The 15,718-nt window shown below is 40.8% G+C and overlaps 1 protein-coding gene across 5 annotated transcripts in view; it reads left to right on the plus strand.

The window, feature by feature from the left end:
• SPIDR (scaffold protein involved in DNA repair) overlaps positions 1–15,718 on the plus strand; it is a 202,200-nt gene that overhangs the window by 58,081 nt on the left and 128,401 nt on the right. For all 5 annotated transcript variants that reach the window (XR_011807529.1, XM_027452105.3, XM_072034679.1 and 2 more), the window contains exon 7: positions 6,155–6,255. Coding sequence is in view for 4 of the 5 variants with exons in the window: in XM_027452105.3 (XP_027307906.3) it covers positions 6,155–6,255 (101 nt within the window). In the remaining variant the exon portion in view is untranslated. The remainder of the gene's footprint in view (positions 1–6,154; positions 6,256–15,718) is intronic.

The raw sequence follows: 15,718 nt of genomic DNA on the forward strand, positions 1-15,718 counted from the left end.
AAATGATCATTTGTGTTACAGTACAGATCTTCGTTTTCTTTTCATTTTACACGTTGGCGTGATGCTCTTGATTTGACATGGAAATTGTGGTTTGGGAGAAACATTGATTCCTTTCCAAGGGAAAGAACACAGAACTTGTAGCAGAGCACAGTTACTGAAGAAGTTTTTTAGGGAATTGATTGCTGTCTACTCTGGTGTCTGCTTGTTCTATCACACAGGAAACGAACTAGTGCTATGCTTTGGTTGTGCATGTCCACATCTAACAAACAAAATTACCCCAATGATCATGTTACTGGGGACTCATCCAAGGTGAATGTTTATAAATCTAAGCGTTGAGCCAGAGCTTGAGTAGGGCTCATCCGTACACCAAGTTACTCTTTCAGAGCCCTTGTTACCTCACCAAGTCAACAGCTGCTCTCCTGCACTGGAGAGGAGTGGGCCCCTGCAGAGGAGACATCAGTCATATCTTATGTATGTACCCATGCTGTTTTTTACAGTAAAGGGGCACAGAGTAGTGACTGTCAGCATTCAGTATTGCTTGTTATTTTGCAAGCTGTAAACAAGCTGATAACTTATGGCTTTACAGCATTGTCAAATTAAATGCTAGCCTGCTTAGGAGGTCCCTTTTTTTTTTTTTTTTTAAATTGAGCACCCCCTGGAGTGGAATTGAACAGCTGACTGTTACAGGAATAACTTATTTTACTAGTTAGCTTGGAAATATTAGTAGAGACCTGTCATGGCTTTGAAAGGAGAAAATGACTAACTGCTCAGTCCCAAGGTGGATATGTGTAAGTAATCCACAGCATTTTGAAGTGCATGGACTTCTGAGAGTAGCGTATCTGAGGAGGTGACTCAGATGCGTAAGTGTTCACAGTTCTTAAATTGGAATTGAAGTCTGGGAAGGAGTAAATTTAGATGAATTTAATTCTGCGGGGTTATTTTTAGTACTTGCCCTGCTGAATTAAAACTTCATTAAATAAACACAGAAAGGGTTCCAGCAATTAAAAAAAAAATGGAAAATGGCTTTTTAAAAACACAACCTCCTCATTAATGCTTTTTCTTTTTTTTCCATTTGCTATTAACCTTCTTTGAATTTGAAACTAGGGACTAGCACCGTGTGGTGATGCTTGACACAGGGTAGTACACTCATAGAATTATCAAGGTTGGCAGAGACTACCAAGCTCATCCATCCCCATACTACCTATGTCACCTACTAAACAATGTCCCCAAGCACCATGTCCAACCTCTCCTTGAACACCCTCAGGGATGGTGATGCCCACCTCCCTGGGCAACCCATCCCAGAAGAAATGTCTCCTCATTTTCAACCTGAATCTTCCCTGGCACAACTTGAGGCCATTCCCTCTAGTCCTGTCACTGGTTATCTGTGAGAAGAGTCTGACCCCCAGCTCCCCACACCTTCCTTTCAGGTAGTTGCAGAGAGCAATAAGGTCTCCCCTGAGCCTCCTCTTCCCCCAGACTAAACAACCCCAGTTCTCCCAGCCACGCCTCACAGGACATGTGCTCCAGGCCCTTCACCAGCTTCACAGCCCTTCTCTGGACATGCTCCAGGGCCTCAATGTCTTTCTTGGAGAGAGGGGCCCAGAGCTGAAGACTGCTCTCGAGGTGTGGCCTCACCAGAGCAGAGTACAGGGGGACGATCACCTCCCTGCTCCTGCTGGCTGCACCATTCCTGATGCAAGCCAGGATGCTGTTGGCCTTCTTGGCCACCTGGGCTCTCTGCTGGCTCATGTTCAGGCAAGCATCAATCAGCACCCCCAGATCCTTTTCCTCTGCACGGCTTTTGAGCCACTCTCCCCCAAGGCTGTAGCACTGCATGTGGTTGTTGTGGCCAAAGTGCAGGACCTGGTACTCAATTCCCTCATCCAAATCCTCAATAAAGACGTTAAAGAGGATGGGACCCCAGACTAGCCCCTAGGGCACACCACTCATGACTGGTTGCCAGCTGGATTTGACTCCATTCACCACCTCTGTCTGGGCCCAGCTGTCCAGCCAGTTTTTAACACAGCGAAGAGCATGCCTGTCCTGTGGCGTGGCTGCCAGCTTCTCCAGAAGAATATGATCTTTGTGGAAAGGAGCACCTCCAGAAACTGAGCTTTTGTACTTGATGCTGAGTTATATTTTGGTTAGCAAACCAGTGTTTTTCACATGGATGTTGTTGAACATGGACCGTGGAGTATTTCAACAAGCTCAGTTTTAGTAGGGAAGTAGGACGTGGACTTCCACTTGTTGAATCTACCTTAAGGGATTTTAAGGGTCAAAACAGTTGTACTAAGAGTCTCCCGATTAAAACTAAAAAGGTCGTGAGTAGCAGACATTGTATCTGTGCAGTTTGGCTTCATTGCCAAACAGCCCTTGCATTAATAGTTTGCCAAATGCATTAAATTTGCTCATGATAAAACATTATTTTGGGGTTAAGTTCAAAGCGCTAGTCAGTAAGGTATGCATCTCAGATTAAAGTTTTTGTTGTTTAAATACGGACTGTCAGTTTCCTTGATTACAGAAATCATAATTAATAATAAAAATAGATTTGCCCATTTATATATACACACACAATCCAGATGGCAGGTTAGCCATGTAGGACAGTTAAATGCATCATAAGATCAAAAAAGGGATCTGGATATTTTTCTCCAACCTCCTTGGGGCAGCTGGGTACATGAAGAAACTGCAATGAGACCTTGCGTGTGGAATCCAGTCTCCACCCTTTGTGCCAACAAAACCTCTAGTATCTGGCAACCCAAACCAAACACACAGCGCTGAAAAGCTAGGGCCTTTTCAGAGAGAGAATGCGTGGACAGTGAAAAGAAAAAAAAAAAATTTATTTTGTGTTACCAAAAATAAGCAAAATGCCCCTTTCTTGGATAGAATATATGCTGAAGGATGCCTGCTAGTCCCAGTGAACCGAGCTAACTACCAGAGACTGACTATAAAAGCTCATTAGGTGTATAACAATCCACAGGGGTGCAACTGGGAATAAAGTAATAGTAATTTCAACAGTGTTGCTCTTCTCAAAACATGAAATTTGTTCTTAACGCCGAAGCTGGCTCCTGCTTAACATCACGCTCTGCTTTGTGTAAGCTTTGTAGCTCTGTTATCTCTCTCATCTGCTCACAATTTCTCACGGCGTATACACAAACATTTTGAACAGCGTGGGCACCTGTCTTATATGAGAAGGCATTAATAGTTCTCAAGTGTCGCCGTCTCAAAATGTGTCAAAATATGCAACAGAAAGCACCTTTTTTTCTATTTTTTTTTCCATTTTCTTAAGTGCTAAAAATGGATTGGTTCTGCTGCTTTTGGGGCAACGTTTAAATTTCTTGTTTCTACATTTTAGAAGAAGGGGAGGAAATGAACCATAAACTACCAACTCTCTCTTTTGCTGTCAAAATTCCTTTTGTGCATGGCATGTCCTTGAACTGTATTTTCCAGTTTCACAACGTATGAAAGACAGGGGAGGGAGAGAGGGGCGGAACAAAAAAGCAATGCCAATGGCTGGATGAGAACCTCTCAGAACTACATTGTTGGTTATACTTGATGTTCTGCAACCAGGCAGGTGCAAATGCCTTATTATGTTTGCAGTTTAAACTATTTTTAAATGCATTTGGAATTGGAATAGAAGGATATGTATTAAAAACTATCAATTAATTTTATTTGCCATGGGGCTTCTAAGGAAAGACGTGGTTTTCTTTTTCATGGACTTTGTGGTAACTGCTGTCCTGATACAGACACACTTAGCATATTTGCAGTGAAGTCATGTCAGAGTAAGACCTTGCCTGGTAGGTATATTAGGCCTGAAACAAGAGTTGTTTTGTTTTTGTGTTTTTTGTGGTTTTTTTTGTTTTTTTTTTTTATTGTATGCTTCTGACGCGTGCCATGAAACCAGGAACTTTGTCATGCTATGGAGTGCTTCTGCCATAGATGGAGCAATATGGCTTACAACCATAACCCTCTTCAGGGGAAGGGGGAAAATTAGACCAAGGTTTTAAGAGCTGCTCTTTTGTGCAGGTACCTTAAGCACTGTAAGAAAATACATTTATTTGAACGTTGTCTGTGGAAGAAATGAAATAAGGTTTTGGAACACTTCTGCTGAACAGTTTTCATCCACCAGAACAAGTTTTTGAGCTACTTGCTCTTTTCTGTATTGCTGTAGTCCAACCACGGGGTTCAGTTGCAGACTTACCCATGCAAGACTTCAGCAAACAAGCAAATTCAAAATGCATTTAGCAGCTGTATGTCTAAATGTATCTCTAAATGTAACTCAAGTGAACCATGTTCCAGCACGGCGTGGGTAGATGGTGCAGCTGAGCTGAATGAAGAGCTTCATCTGAGAACAGCAGCCGGGCAGGAGGAGGAGCAGTTGGCTGGTGTTTGTGGAACTGCCTTGTCCTCAACCACAGGGCTGCAGTAAGGCTTGAGTGTCAAGTGCTCAAGTTTTGGGGGTAAATGTGCCTGAGCAGGGCATTAGCAGCAGACAAAATTATTCTGTAAGAAGGTCTGTGCTTAATTTGATCCTGCTGCGTACCAAAGCACCCATTGCACTTTTCTGTACTAGTTGCCCATGTGTTTTAAAATCCATGTTGAAAGCAGGATTAAAGAACATTGTTAAGCTTCTCTGTAAGTTCATTGGAGCCTAAGGTTTCCTAAAGGTTTTTGTTTGTTCTCCTCTGTAATATAGCAAGTCATGTAGCTTGTGGGTTCTTTATCTTGGGGGTTGGGGAATTCTTTGGTCCTCTGAAAGATGCTAAATTAGAGTCTGAGTTTCTCTTCCCTGCCTAAACCACTACGGCCATGGAAGAGACTGCAGTAAGATAAACTACGTAACTTTGACAAATCATTCTGGGTCAAACCTGGCTCCTGTATTTCCGAGTATTCGTTCTGTGGGCTTCACTATGGCGGTGTTTTGCCGTGCTATCCAGCAAGTCCTGTGATAGTTATGGTTTCACAAATTAGATAGCTGCTCATTAGAAAATCAGCTGAGACTGCTAATTCATTATCATATAACCTGTTGTTTTCTCTGCAGGTGAAATTGCTGTTAGTAATTGCTAACCAAAGAGACTTTTTACAGGCTCCTTGAAGTGCTGCTTAGTGCTTTTAGTTCCTTCTTTGTTTCCACAGGTGTGGCTCCTCCCAGTCTCTCATTTGCAGCATGAGCTTTACCAAGCTATTTGATCTTTGTTCTAAAATAATAGTAATAATAATCCTATTATTATCATTCTATTTTTGTTGATTCCCAAACTAAGTTTACCTGAGGACACAGTTCAGCTTAGTGGAAGCCTTTACTGATATATACTAGATCTTGTAGGGAAACTTACACTTGAAGGAAAGAATAAATTGCTTTTTAATGCAAATAACTTGTTTGAAGCCAAAGAAAAACGCTCAAATACTCCCTTACTATTCCAAAGCTCATTGTAACAGCCCCAAACCAGCTTCCAACACACTCTTTTTGGTTTTAAAGAGGTAAGTTGACATCTCCTGAATGTGAATCCAAGGGTAGGAATTGCTTTAGTGTTACCTTAAATGTCTGTGTTTTCGATGCCACTCCTCTGCTCCTCACCTTGGGAATGCTAAATTAATTCCATCTCGGAGAATGTTCCGACCACTGAAACTGCGCACTTGACCCAGCTTGTGAAATGAATCATAGGGTCAAGTATGGGTAAAAGAATATTTCTGTGATCACTCCTTGCCAACAGACAAACAAATCTGTGAGGAAAAAAAAAACCAACCTGTTATAACTGGTGGTTACACTGAACCAGTTAGAGTGTTTGTTTCAAATTCAGAATTGTCTGTAGTAGCTATCGTGGTATGTGCATAAGAGCAGAGAAAGTGCAGAGGAAGAAAGTGGGAACCTTTCTTTACAATCCTTGTGCTGGATACAGTTCTGAAAGCTTTAAAGACTGTGGACACCCGGATAGTGGAAAAATGTTTTATTGTGTGTATTGACCCTAACTGTGTTTTATTGGGAGTGTATCCACTGGAAAATCAAAATGAGGAGAGCTAATCTGTAAAATGTAACATTCCTGTATGTTTCTGTCTCTTAGGGTCAAAGCATACATATTCCATATGCCCTATGGCTTGTCACTTGGCAAAACTGTATCCCGCTTCTTGGCAAAACTGAGCATTCCTTTATTCTCTGCAGGGGAGGGCTGGCTGAGAGGTTATGTCGGCTGCAGAACAGAGAAAGATCTGCCATTAGTTTTTGGAGACATCAGTATATTTCAGATGCTAAAATCCCATCAGGTAAGAACTGTTAATACATACGCTATTACGTGGAAGTACATGGATGCATTTATGCACATAGCCCACAGAAGGGTACAACTGAAACTCAGCTCCTCTGTTTTTGCTTGAATTGGGGTTAAATTCTCTTGAGTGTAAACCATCATACAGAGCTGAAATGAAATATGAACCCAAAAGACAATGTCCTAGTCCTCAAAGCATATGAGTATAAGGGATAAAGAACTTGTTTTAAATAGCCATGATCTACTAAACTCTTCAGAACTTCTTGCTTCCCCACATCACTTGGGAAAATGGTGTTTCCAGGTGGTTAGACAACTCAAAGTTTATTTTTTGAATGTGCAATTTATTTATTTTTTTGGTTCTTGTTGTTTCTTTATTGCTGTTTCTTCCTCCTTCCTTGACAATTTTTCTTTTGTTTGAAGTCAGCCATATTCATGGCTAATTGCTGGAATTGTGGATGGCAGCAAACATGAACAAACAGAATGCAACTGTGAAATGAGCATGAAGTATAACTGTGGGGCGCTTCCCTTAAAAAGAAGGGGTAGGAGTTGCACTAATTAGTTGTAAGTGACTAATAGCACCATCTTTCAGTAATATTTCTTAAGAGATAATAGGTTCATAGAGTCAAAGTGTAAAGAACCATTTTTTATCAATTTGTGTGTGCGTGAATGTAGGCTATGAAATTTCAAGCATTTATTCTCTATTAAGCCCAATAATTGTTTCTGGGCACATATTAACTTTGTTTATTTTCCAGAAAGTCCTCTGGTCTTAATTTGAAAACATGCAAATGGGGGAATCTATCACTTGCCTTGAGGCCTTGAGAGCTTGTCCTTAATTCCACTCACATTTTGATTTTTTTTTATTTTTTCTCCCAAATCTGAGTTTGTCTGGCTTCAGTTCCCATCTTTTGTTTTATATAAAGCCTTTCTCCAATAGATTAAAGAGCTCTTTAGGGTATGGCATTTTCCCTCTCTGGCACTCGTATAGCAAAATCATGCTGCCTCACAAGTTTCATAAACTAAGCAGCCTGAACTCTTTAATGTTCTCTACAGCATTTTCTCCAGTCAAGTGATTTGCGTGGCTCTTTACTGCACGTTCTCAAACTTTTCAGCATGATTTTAGAAACAAAGGCAGCTACTCTATATGTATCCCTTCAGTTTTAGTCTCATCAAAACCATCACCCAGATCCTACTGATTTCTGAGATCCGGTTCCCCACCCTCTAGTTACCGTTTGTGTTTCTTTTATCTAGATACAGGAAAATAATTGATGAAACCATTTAATAGTGTGTTTGCTTTCAAATCCTGCTGGCACTGCTGTTAATTATGATTTTCCGCTTATGAAAAGCTCTAACTGTAATTCACAAAGTTAGTTATCTGAAATATTTTTTTGCATTCCACTGAAAGAGCACGTTATTGATAGTGAAAATGTCTGTTATTTCATAAGAATGTTTTATGATTTTAAGAAATCTACTAATTCTGAAGGAGTCAAACCCAAACTGTTGACTAAAGCTGGTCTCAAAGTTTCTCACAGCAGCATTAGAGAGCTTATATCCTGTGATCACTTGCATGATGCATATTCAAGATGCCACCTATGTGGAATGGCACAAAATATATTTTTGGTCTTAATTCCTTACTTTTTTGCACAGTGATTTTGCCTAGATCTGATGTCAGGGTAGCTGTTCTCCATTCACTGTGAGTCACATTTTTTGCCCTTGCTGAACATCATCATCTTTTCAGTCTTCTGGAATTTCCCTGGTATTTGAAGACTTACTAGAAAGTAGTATCAGGGACTAAGAAATGCCTTTAGCCAACTCTTTTCAGAACTGCTATGCTGAAAATCATGCAGGCACGCTCATTTAAAACTGATCAAGCCTTCTACATGTCGTTCATCCTCGTCCTGAGTTACTAATGAATAGGAATCTACTTCCACATCCTTATGTGGTATGAGGACATCCTCTTGCTTTTTCTGAAATAAAGAACAGAAACTGATATTGGTTCTTTTTTTTTTTTTTTTTTTTTTTATGGCTCATATTCTTTTTGTCCTAGCTTCCCATGTCATTACGAAAACTTGTGTTTGGCTGCTCACCAGTCTGCTAGACGTTAACTCCTAGGCTGAAATATTCCATGCTAAACATCTGCCCCTGGCTGGATTCCTTTCTTTGATTCTTTTTCTTGCTTTCTTTCAGAAAATGAGTCAGAATTAGTTAGCGTTTTCTGAGAAGAAGGCTATGGGGAAAATACCTTGTTCTATTCTAAAGTACATTTTTAAAATTCAGGTGAGTCTGTCTTCAAGATGATTTAGTTTTGGCAGCAGATGAACAGCTTCTGGGATATGCCTTTTACCATCCTGGTGAAAATGTGCAGGAATTTGGGCAAGTTAGAAATCTCTAGAGCACTGCTTTCTGCTACATTTACCCTGCAAACATTTACCAAAGCATACAACTAAATTTCGGAAGGGTGCTGGATATAACACCATAATTTAGGAATATACTTCAACTTCACAACCTACTTACCATTTCCAATAGGCAGTCCTTATTCCAAAGCATGACTATGACAAAATAATCAGTAAAATAGCTGTGATAGTATTTGGGAGATACTTTTTTAATCCAGGGCAAAATTAGTTTTTCATAGTTTTGTTCTTAGAATAGTCAAACAGTTTCATGTCACCAAAATAAAATTGGTGTTTGGTTGGGAAAATGTCAGTCTGAATGGCTGAAATGTTAGTAGTGTACCTAGATAACCTTACAATTGCTTCTAGTCCAGAAATGTGACGTGTCAGCAAAGCAAAAGCCTACCGCTTTCATCTTTTTAGGTTCACACTAAGGGTCTCTCACTGATCTGAGATTCTTCTTGGATTTATTTCCCTGTGTTTTGCCCACTAATATTTCTAAACCACACAATTTCCAGGACTGCTTCTGACTTCTGGCAGCAGAAGCAGAGGAAAGAACTTATCAAATGACAAACTTAAATGATTTGTCGAAGGAGCCTGAAGATTAATGTGGAGGGTTGAAGTAACTTAGTTGCTGCAGGAGCTGTCAAGTCATTTTGGTTGTTCCATCGACATGCAGACCAGGAGTTCATCGTTGAGGTAAAGAGGAGCAATTTCAAGTGAGATCAGTCTGAAGTCTTACTTCCATTTGAGACTTCAGGAGAACTGTTTCCAGAAGTACGGGCCATTCCTCTCTTCTTGTTGAACATTTCATCTTACAGAATTTTATGCTATTGTTTTGCTGTTTTTTGTTGGTTTTAGGTTGTATCAACATCCACGTTATCCGAAAAAAAAAAAAAAAAGCACTTTTTTTGGCTTTAATTTTTTGAATTCCTTTGTTTGCTCCTGTGACCTCTTTTGGTAACTAACCATTGTGGTTTGGCTGCCTCGTGGTCACTGGGATGAATCACTACCTCAGAAAGGAGCGCCTCCTTTCAGCATGCTTCTTCTGTTTATTTTTTCTGTAGTGCTTAGGGGTCTCACTTTTGTCTGAATCATTCCTCAGGGCAGAAGAAGTTCTGTGCTTTCCCCGTTTGGACAATTTTGAAGTGTTAAATTCAGCACCCTGTACTGGGTGGGGTGTGTGATGGCAATCTTTCTGAAACTGCAGACAAAGATGGAAATGAGGATATCATACAGCAGAAAGAAGTGGGGGAAGAAAGCCTTTACTCTTAATTGGGTCTTCCTGATTGGTAATTCCACTTCTGTAATTAACCTAACCCTGTCACTTAGGGCTGAAAGGAGGCACCATAGAAGCTTGCCTGCACTGCACAGCGCTAGTTGGATGCTCCTGTGGTTTGGAGTGTCGGGCTCTTCTCCACAAGTCCTTAACAGCTTGTTCTTCACAAGGTGTAACAGGGAGGCTAAAAGGTGTACAGCCATCATAAGAGCAAGGCTCCCTTCAGTCAAGCTGGTGGCTGGAGAGTGCTGTGCGAAAAGGTTTTGAGAGCATTTGCAAGCTTTTTTTTTATTTTATTATTATTTTATTTTTTTTTTATTTCCCCTCCTGTATTCTATGCTGCAACTTCCCTATGAAGTTTCCTGTTTGGGCAAAAAGATCTGGACAGTTGAGAGAGAGAGAGGAGGAAAAAAAAAAAAAAAAAACTTTAAAACCTTTTCCTGTCAACATCTGCTGGTTATGTGGGGATTGCATGAGGCGGAAGGAGAAAAATAGTGCTCTTCTGAGTTACGTTCTGAAGATTCTCCTGTCCATAGGAGAAGACACAAACAAGATTTAAAACAAGCTCCTGCTGATTCTTTTCAAAAGTAACTTCTGAAATCTTACTTTCTATACATTTTGTTTTCTGCTCTTTGTTTTTCTTGCAGTTATTCTCAAAGCAGCTCTTTACTGAAAATGCCGACACACGTTATGCTGTAGAGTTCGTAATCAGATATAAGATAACTGGAATTTGTTGGTCTGAGGTTAAGATTTAGGATGAACGTTTTGTGATTGGGTTACAATTGAATTTGAGTAATAAATTGATAATAACCCCAAACCATCAGCGTTTCCTTCGAAACAGCACAGCTCCTTCCTCTTGCGGGGAAGTGACCTTCAAGTGACTGAAGCGAGAGGAACACGTGAGGGGAGGAGGGTGAAGCCTTGAAGATGGGGTTTCGTGTGTATTAGTGCGTTTTCAGGGAGGCTGAAGGGCTTACAAATGAGGATATAAACAGTCGCTCCCCCACCTTCAAGTTTCGGTGACTAGTTACGATGTGGGGAAAGAAAAAGATGTTAGCAGCTTGGATGTGATGAGACTTGCACAAAGATTTATGTCTGTGGATGAAGAAAACAGGGATAGTCCTTAACAGGCTTTCTTTTTACTCTTTTTTTATTCTGTAAATGCAAAAGTCTGAGCTTCGTTAGCTATTGCTTATTTTCTTAGTTCTTGATAATTTCATTAGTTACTAGTTAATCCTGTAGTTTAGAGAGATGGCAAGCGGCCAAATTTCTGTTTGTCATTTTTTTGCTAGCCAAATGTCTGAACTTGTCACAGCGTTGGGAGGGAAAAATAAGATGTAAACTTGTCTTTTTCAAGCAAGAATTCTTTGTATTGTTTTTGTTTTCATGTGAGAAACAATAATGGCATACACAAACACTTTAAGTAGCTTACATATGTTGTTATAAAGAATGTATAATGTTTAAAGTAGGGCCAAATTCAGCAGCGTCCTTTTAAATTAATATAGATGTGGCAAGAAGCCATCGTGCCTGCAAGACTTGGTATGTTTGGGAGAAAAATCTTTTTGAATGGCTTCAGAAGTTACCAGCCCAGGAAGAATAACAATATGTATGGATGGTAATAGCAAACAGATGTTTCTGTACAGGCTGTGAAAATGTTGGAATCTCAGTGCTGCCTCCTGGCTTTAAACGTTGCCTTTTGGATTGGAAGGGTCTGCTCCCTGTATATCAGCCTGCTGAGTTTGTTGTGCATACACCTGCAGGCTTTTACATGAAGGAGAAGGAAGAACGATGATGGGATGCCAAGCAAAAGAACATATTTTCTTTTGATTTATGCCTGTGATTTGACATTTTATACTTCTGCCACTTGAGAATGAAAGTAAAACTTTGTGGCCTGAACCAGAAAATGTAGGCTTGGCTATTCATCCACTGCAGATAGTGAGTGCTGTCCCAGGAGGGTGTCTACTACTGCAGTGTTGAAACCTACGTTGGACAATTAGAAATTAAATATTGTTGGGACAAAATAACGCCTTCGAAATAATAACTGAGGGACAAATCTGGAAGTGTGTTGCTAACTGGCTTTATTAAACAAGGCATAAATTGTTTTTTTGGTTTGCTTCATACTTCCATAATGCAGATCTGATCAAGCCATCAGAACGAAACACATTTGTACTTTCATTCTTAGTACAGCAAGTACTGTTAACAACATTAATTGCACAAGATTCTGTATTTTCAGTGGGAAATGGTACTACGTAAAAGCTTTTAGCTAGGATTAATAGAACTTTGATCTGAGTGTAACACCTGTATTTCTTGTAGTTCGTATTTCTGAAGAACTTGCCATTTAACTGGAAGTATAACTTAACTTTCCAGATGCATTATTTAGAAATACGTTAGGTACAGTACAAATCTGCTTCTAAACTGCACTTCATATATATGATTTGTGTTTGATAACTCTGACTAAAAGTAATAGTAATTTGTGTAAAAGCATCTGTCCTTCTCCCTTATCATTCAGATACCATTAAGTTCAAGAATCGTATGCTGGTAAGAACAAATACAGGCTGTTCTGAGTGCCATTGCACAAAAAAAAAAAATACTTGTTAGCTGTTTTTTAAAAAATAACATGACTTAAAGCAATCTCATCCTTCTCTTGGATCTCCCCATCTCTTGGATTTTCTTATGAGTTTATCTTGTGGTTGTTTGTGGGTTTTTTTTTGGTGGTGGTGGTGGTGGTAACTCTACTTGTCTGAGTGTCATTTTTAATTGATTTGAATGGAAGGTACTGACATACTCTTCCTTTTGCATCTTATCCTGCTTACTTTGTTTTTCTTTCATCCACGTGACTTATGGTGCAAGCCTGGTGGCTGAGGAATTTGTCGAGCATTCCTTTCTCTGATTGTTACTTTCTCATTCTGGCTTTGCATGATAGTTCACAAGTATATTTACTAGTAGCTGTGCATGCTCTTTATTAACAGAGACTTCTCACTGTTGCAGTAATAATGCTTTCCACTATGCTGTTCTTCATGGTCCCATACAAGTAATTTTTTATCAAAACTCTCAATGGAGCATGGTTGTTTAATGTTTGCTGTTTTACTAAACAGATTTTTCTGTGTTTGTGAGATCTGTGTGCTTGTAATTCACTATTTAAAGCATTGGTACTTCAACCTTCATGAAAACTTATTTCTACCTTGTGTCACATATGTTTGTTACATTCAGACTGAAGATGGGCACATCACATCCTTCAGCCCTGTGGGTATGACACATTCTGCAGACATTGCAAGATTTGCAAGAATGGAAAATCAAAAATTCAGAAGTAACCACTGCCATAAATCCAGCTTGCCTTTGGTTTCACAGATTTTTTTTGACCTTGCTGATACTGCTTTTTTTTTCCCCCCTTCTGTTATTGTTGTTACTTCTGTGGAGACAAGTCCTTTTCTCCTCCTCCCTAGAGAGGAAGGTTTTCTGTACAGGCAGTGACAGCAGCGCAGTGTCATCACAGCCCAGGAACGCCCAGTGCTGGAAGCTCCATCTGCTTCCTTCCTCTCTGAACCATGGCAAACTTGAGCTGACACGCACAGAGGCACATTGGGTATCCCAGCTAGCACATTCAAATCATAGAGAACACAGCAACTTAACCCCACCCCTGCTTTCTGTTCAGGCGTTACACACTCTAACTTGTTCTCCTGAAGCATTTATCTCCATCCCATAGGTCCTACAGGGAGTAGTACTGGAGCTCTGTCACCTTACTGTGAAGAGAAATTGCTCCATATGAGGGCTTTCCATTCAAGACCACAGGTGCTCTTTTTGACCACTTGATCAGTAAGTAACATTTTAGCAAAATTCACTTGAGCAAGGCGAAACTGCATGTAGTCTTACTGATGTCAACATTTGATGTGTTTCCCTACATCGAGTCCAATGGACCCTGTTCTTGCAGTGTGTTCAGCTTCCCATCTCTGTGCAGCAAAAGAGAATAGAGACTGTGTTAAAGTATGCAGTCCCCAAGAGATCATCATTTCTATTTTTTTCTTGTTTGTATGTCTCATTGGTAGTTATGGAGTTATTAAAGCAAACTTCAGAGTCTTATTTCAGGCACCGAAGCCAGAATGTCTGAATATCATTTTATGTTAGGGTTGTGCTCCTCTGTGTTTTTACTTTTCTCCTCTCAGAAGTTCGTTTTGGTAGTTAAAAGTCAATGCAGAATAGCTTCCTTCTTAGTCTACCTCCTAGGCTGCCCTTGGTGTGTCCAGTGAGTGCACCCTGCATGAGCATGTGCATTCAGTGTTGATGCAGCTCCATGGTTTAAACATGGATGTCTGCTGTGATGCCACCTTGTTAGGTCTGAAGATTGTCTGGAGCCTTTGCTCTGTCAGACACCGTGGAGTCGTGCTGAAGTTTTAAAAAGGTTCAGCATTTCAGGGTCCACGATCTCCAAAGGAACACAGATTATTTTTTTTTCATTTTTTTTAATCCTCCTGGAATTCAGGGTAATGCAAAACATCTGCAAAATGTTGTGTTAAAACATGTGTTTTGCTGTCATCGTATATACTGAGGGGCAACATCACCCTGCGTGCTGAAGGAAGTAACAGAAATTAAAGGAACTGACCAGGGAAACAGATGTACTGAGTGGGAAATTTGTCTCTTCATTTCCCATGAGTTTGAAATATCACCGAATCACAGAATCACCTAGGTTGGAAGAGACCTCCAAGATCGCCTAGTCCAACCTCTAACCTAACACTAACAAGTCCTCCACTAAACCATATCACTAAGCTCTACATCTAAACATCTTTTAAAGACCTCCAGGGATGGTGACTCCACCACTTCCCTGGGCAGCCCGTTCTAATGCCTCACAACCCTTTCGGTAAAGAAGTTCTTCCTAATATCCAACCTAAACCTCCCCTGGTGCAACTTTAGCCCGTTCCCCCTCGTCCTGTCACCAGGCACGTGGGAGAACAGGCCAACCCCCACCTCTCTACAGCCTCCTTTAAGGTATCTGTAGAGAGCGATAAGGTCGCCCCTGAGCCTCCTCTTCTCCAGGCTGAACAAGCCCAGCTCCTCCAGCCGCTCCTCGTAGGACTTGTTCTCCAGGCCCCTCACCAGCTTCATCACCCTTCTCTGGACTCGCTCAAGCACCTCGATGTCCTTCTTGTAGCGAGGGGCCCAAAACTGAACACAGTACTCGAGGTGTGGCCTCACCAGAGCCGAGTACAGGGGGACGATCACTACCCTAGCCCTGCTGGCCACACTGCTTCTTACGCAAGCCAGGCTGCTGTTGGCCTTCTTGGCCACCTGAGCACACTGCTGGCTCATATTCAGCCCACTGTCAACCAGTACTCCCAGGTCCTTCTCTGCCAGACAGCTTTCCAGCCACTCATCTCCCAGCCTGTAGCTGTGTGTTTGTTGTATAGTATTGTTGTGGATTAACTGAACTACTTCATGGCCAGGTTCCACATTGGACTGAGAGAGCAATATCCCAGAGGTCATCTGGAGTTAGGCAATTAACATGGGACATGAGAGCAGATCTGCTAAGTGTTCAAACCAAAAATTCATCTAGCTTAGGATCTTAGCAGTGGCAAGAGCTATCAGAATGCCTAGGAAAGCTTAGAACAGGACTAACAAACACTTCATGTTACTTTTTCAAAATATCCTCCCAATTCGCAAAGATCTCTGTCTCAGGGACCGTCTGAACTAGAACTAGTAACTCTGTTCCTAGTCATTCTGAATTAGTATTTTTCCTCCTACCAGGAAGTTACTGGTTGTTTTTCTGAACCCATGCATAAAATGTAGACCTGTTTTGATCGCGTGAT

Source organism: Anas platyrhynchos, chromosome 2 (assembly GCF_047663525.1).
Source record: "Anas platyrhynchos isolate ZD024472 breed Pekin duck chromosome 2, IASCAAS_PekinDuck_T2T, whole genome shotgun sequence".
In the NCBI taxonomy this organism is placed as follows: Eukaryota; Metazoa; Chordata; class Aves; order Anseriformes; family Anatidae; genus Anas; species Anas platyrhynchos.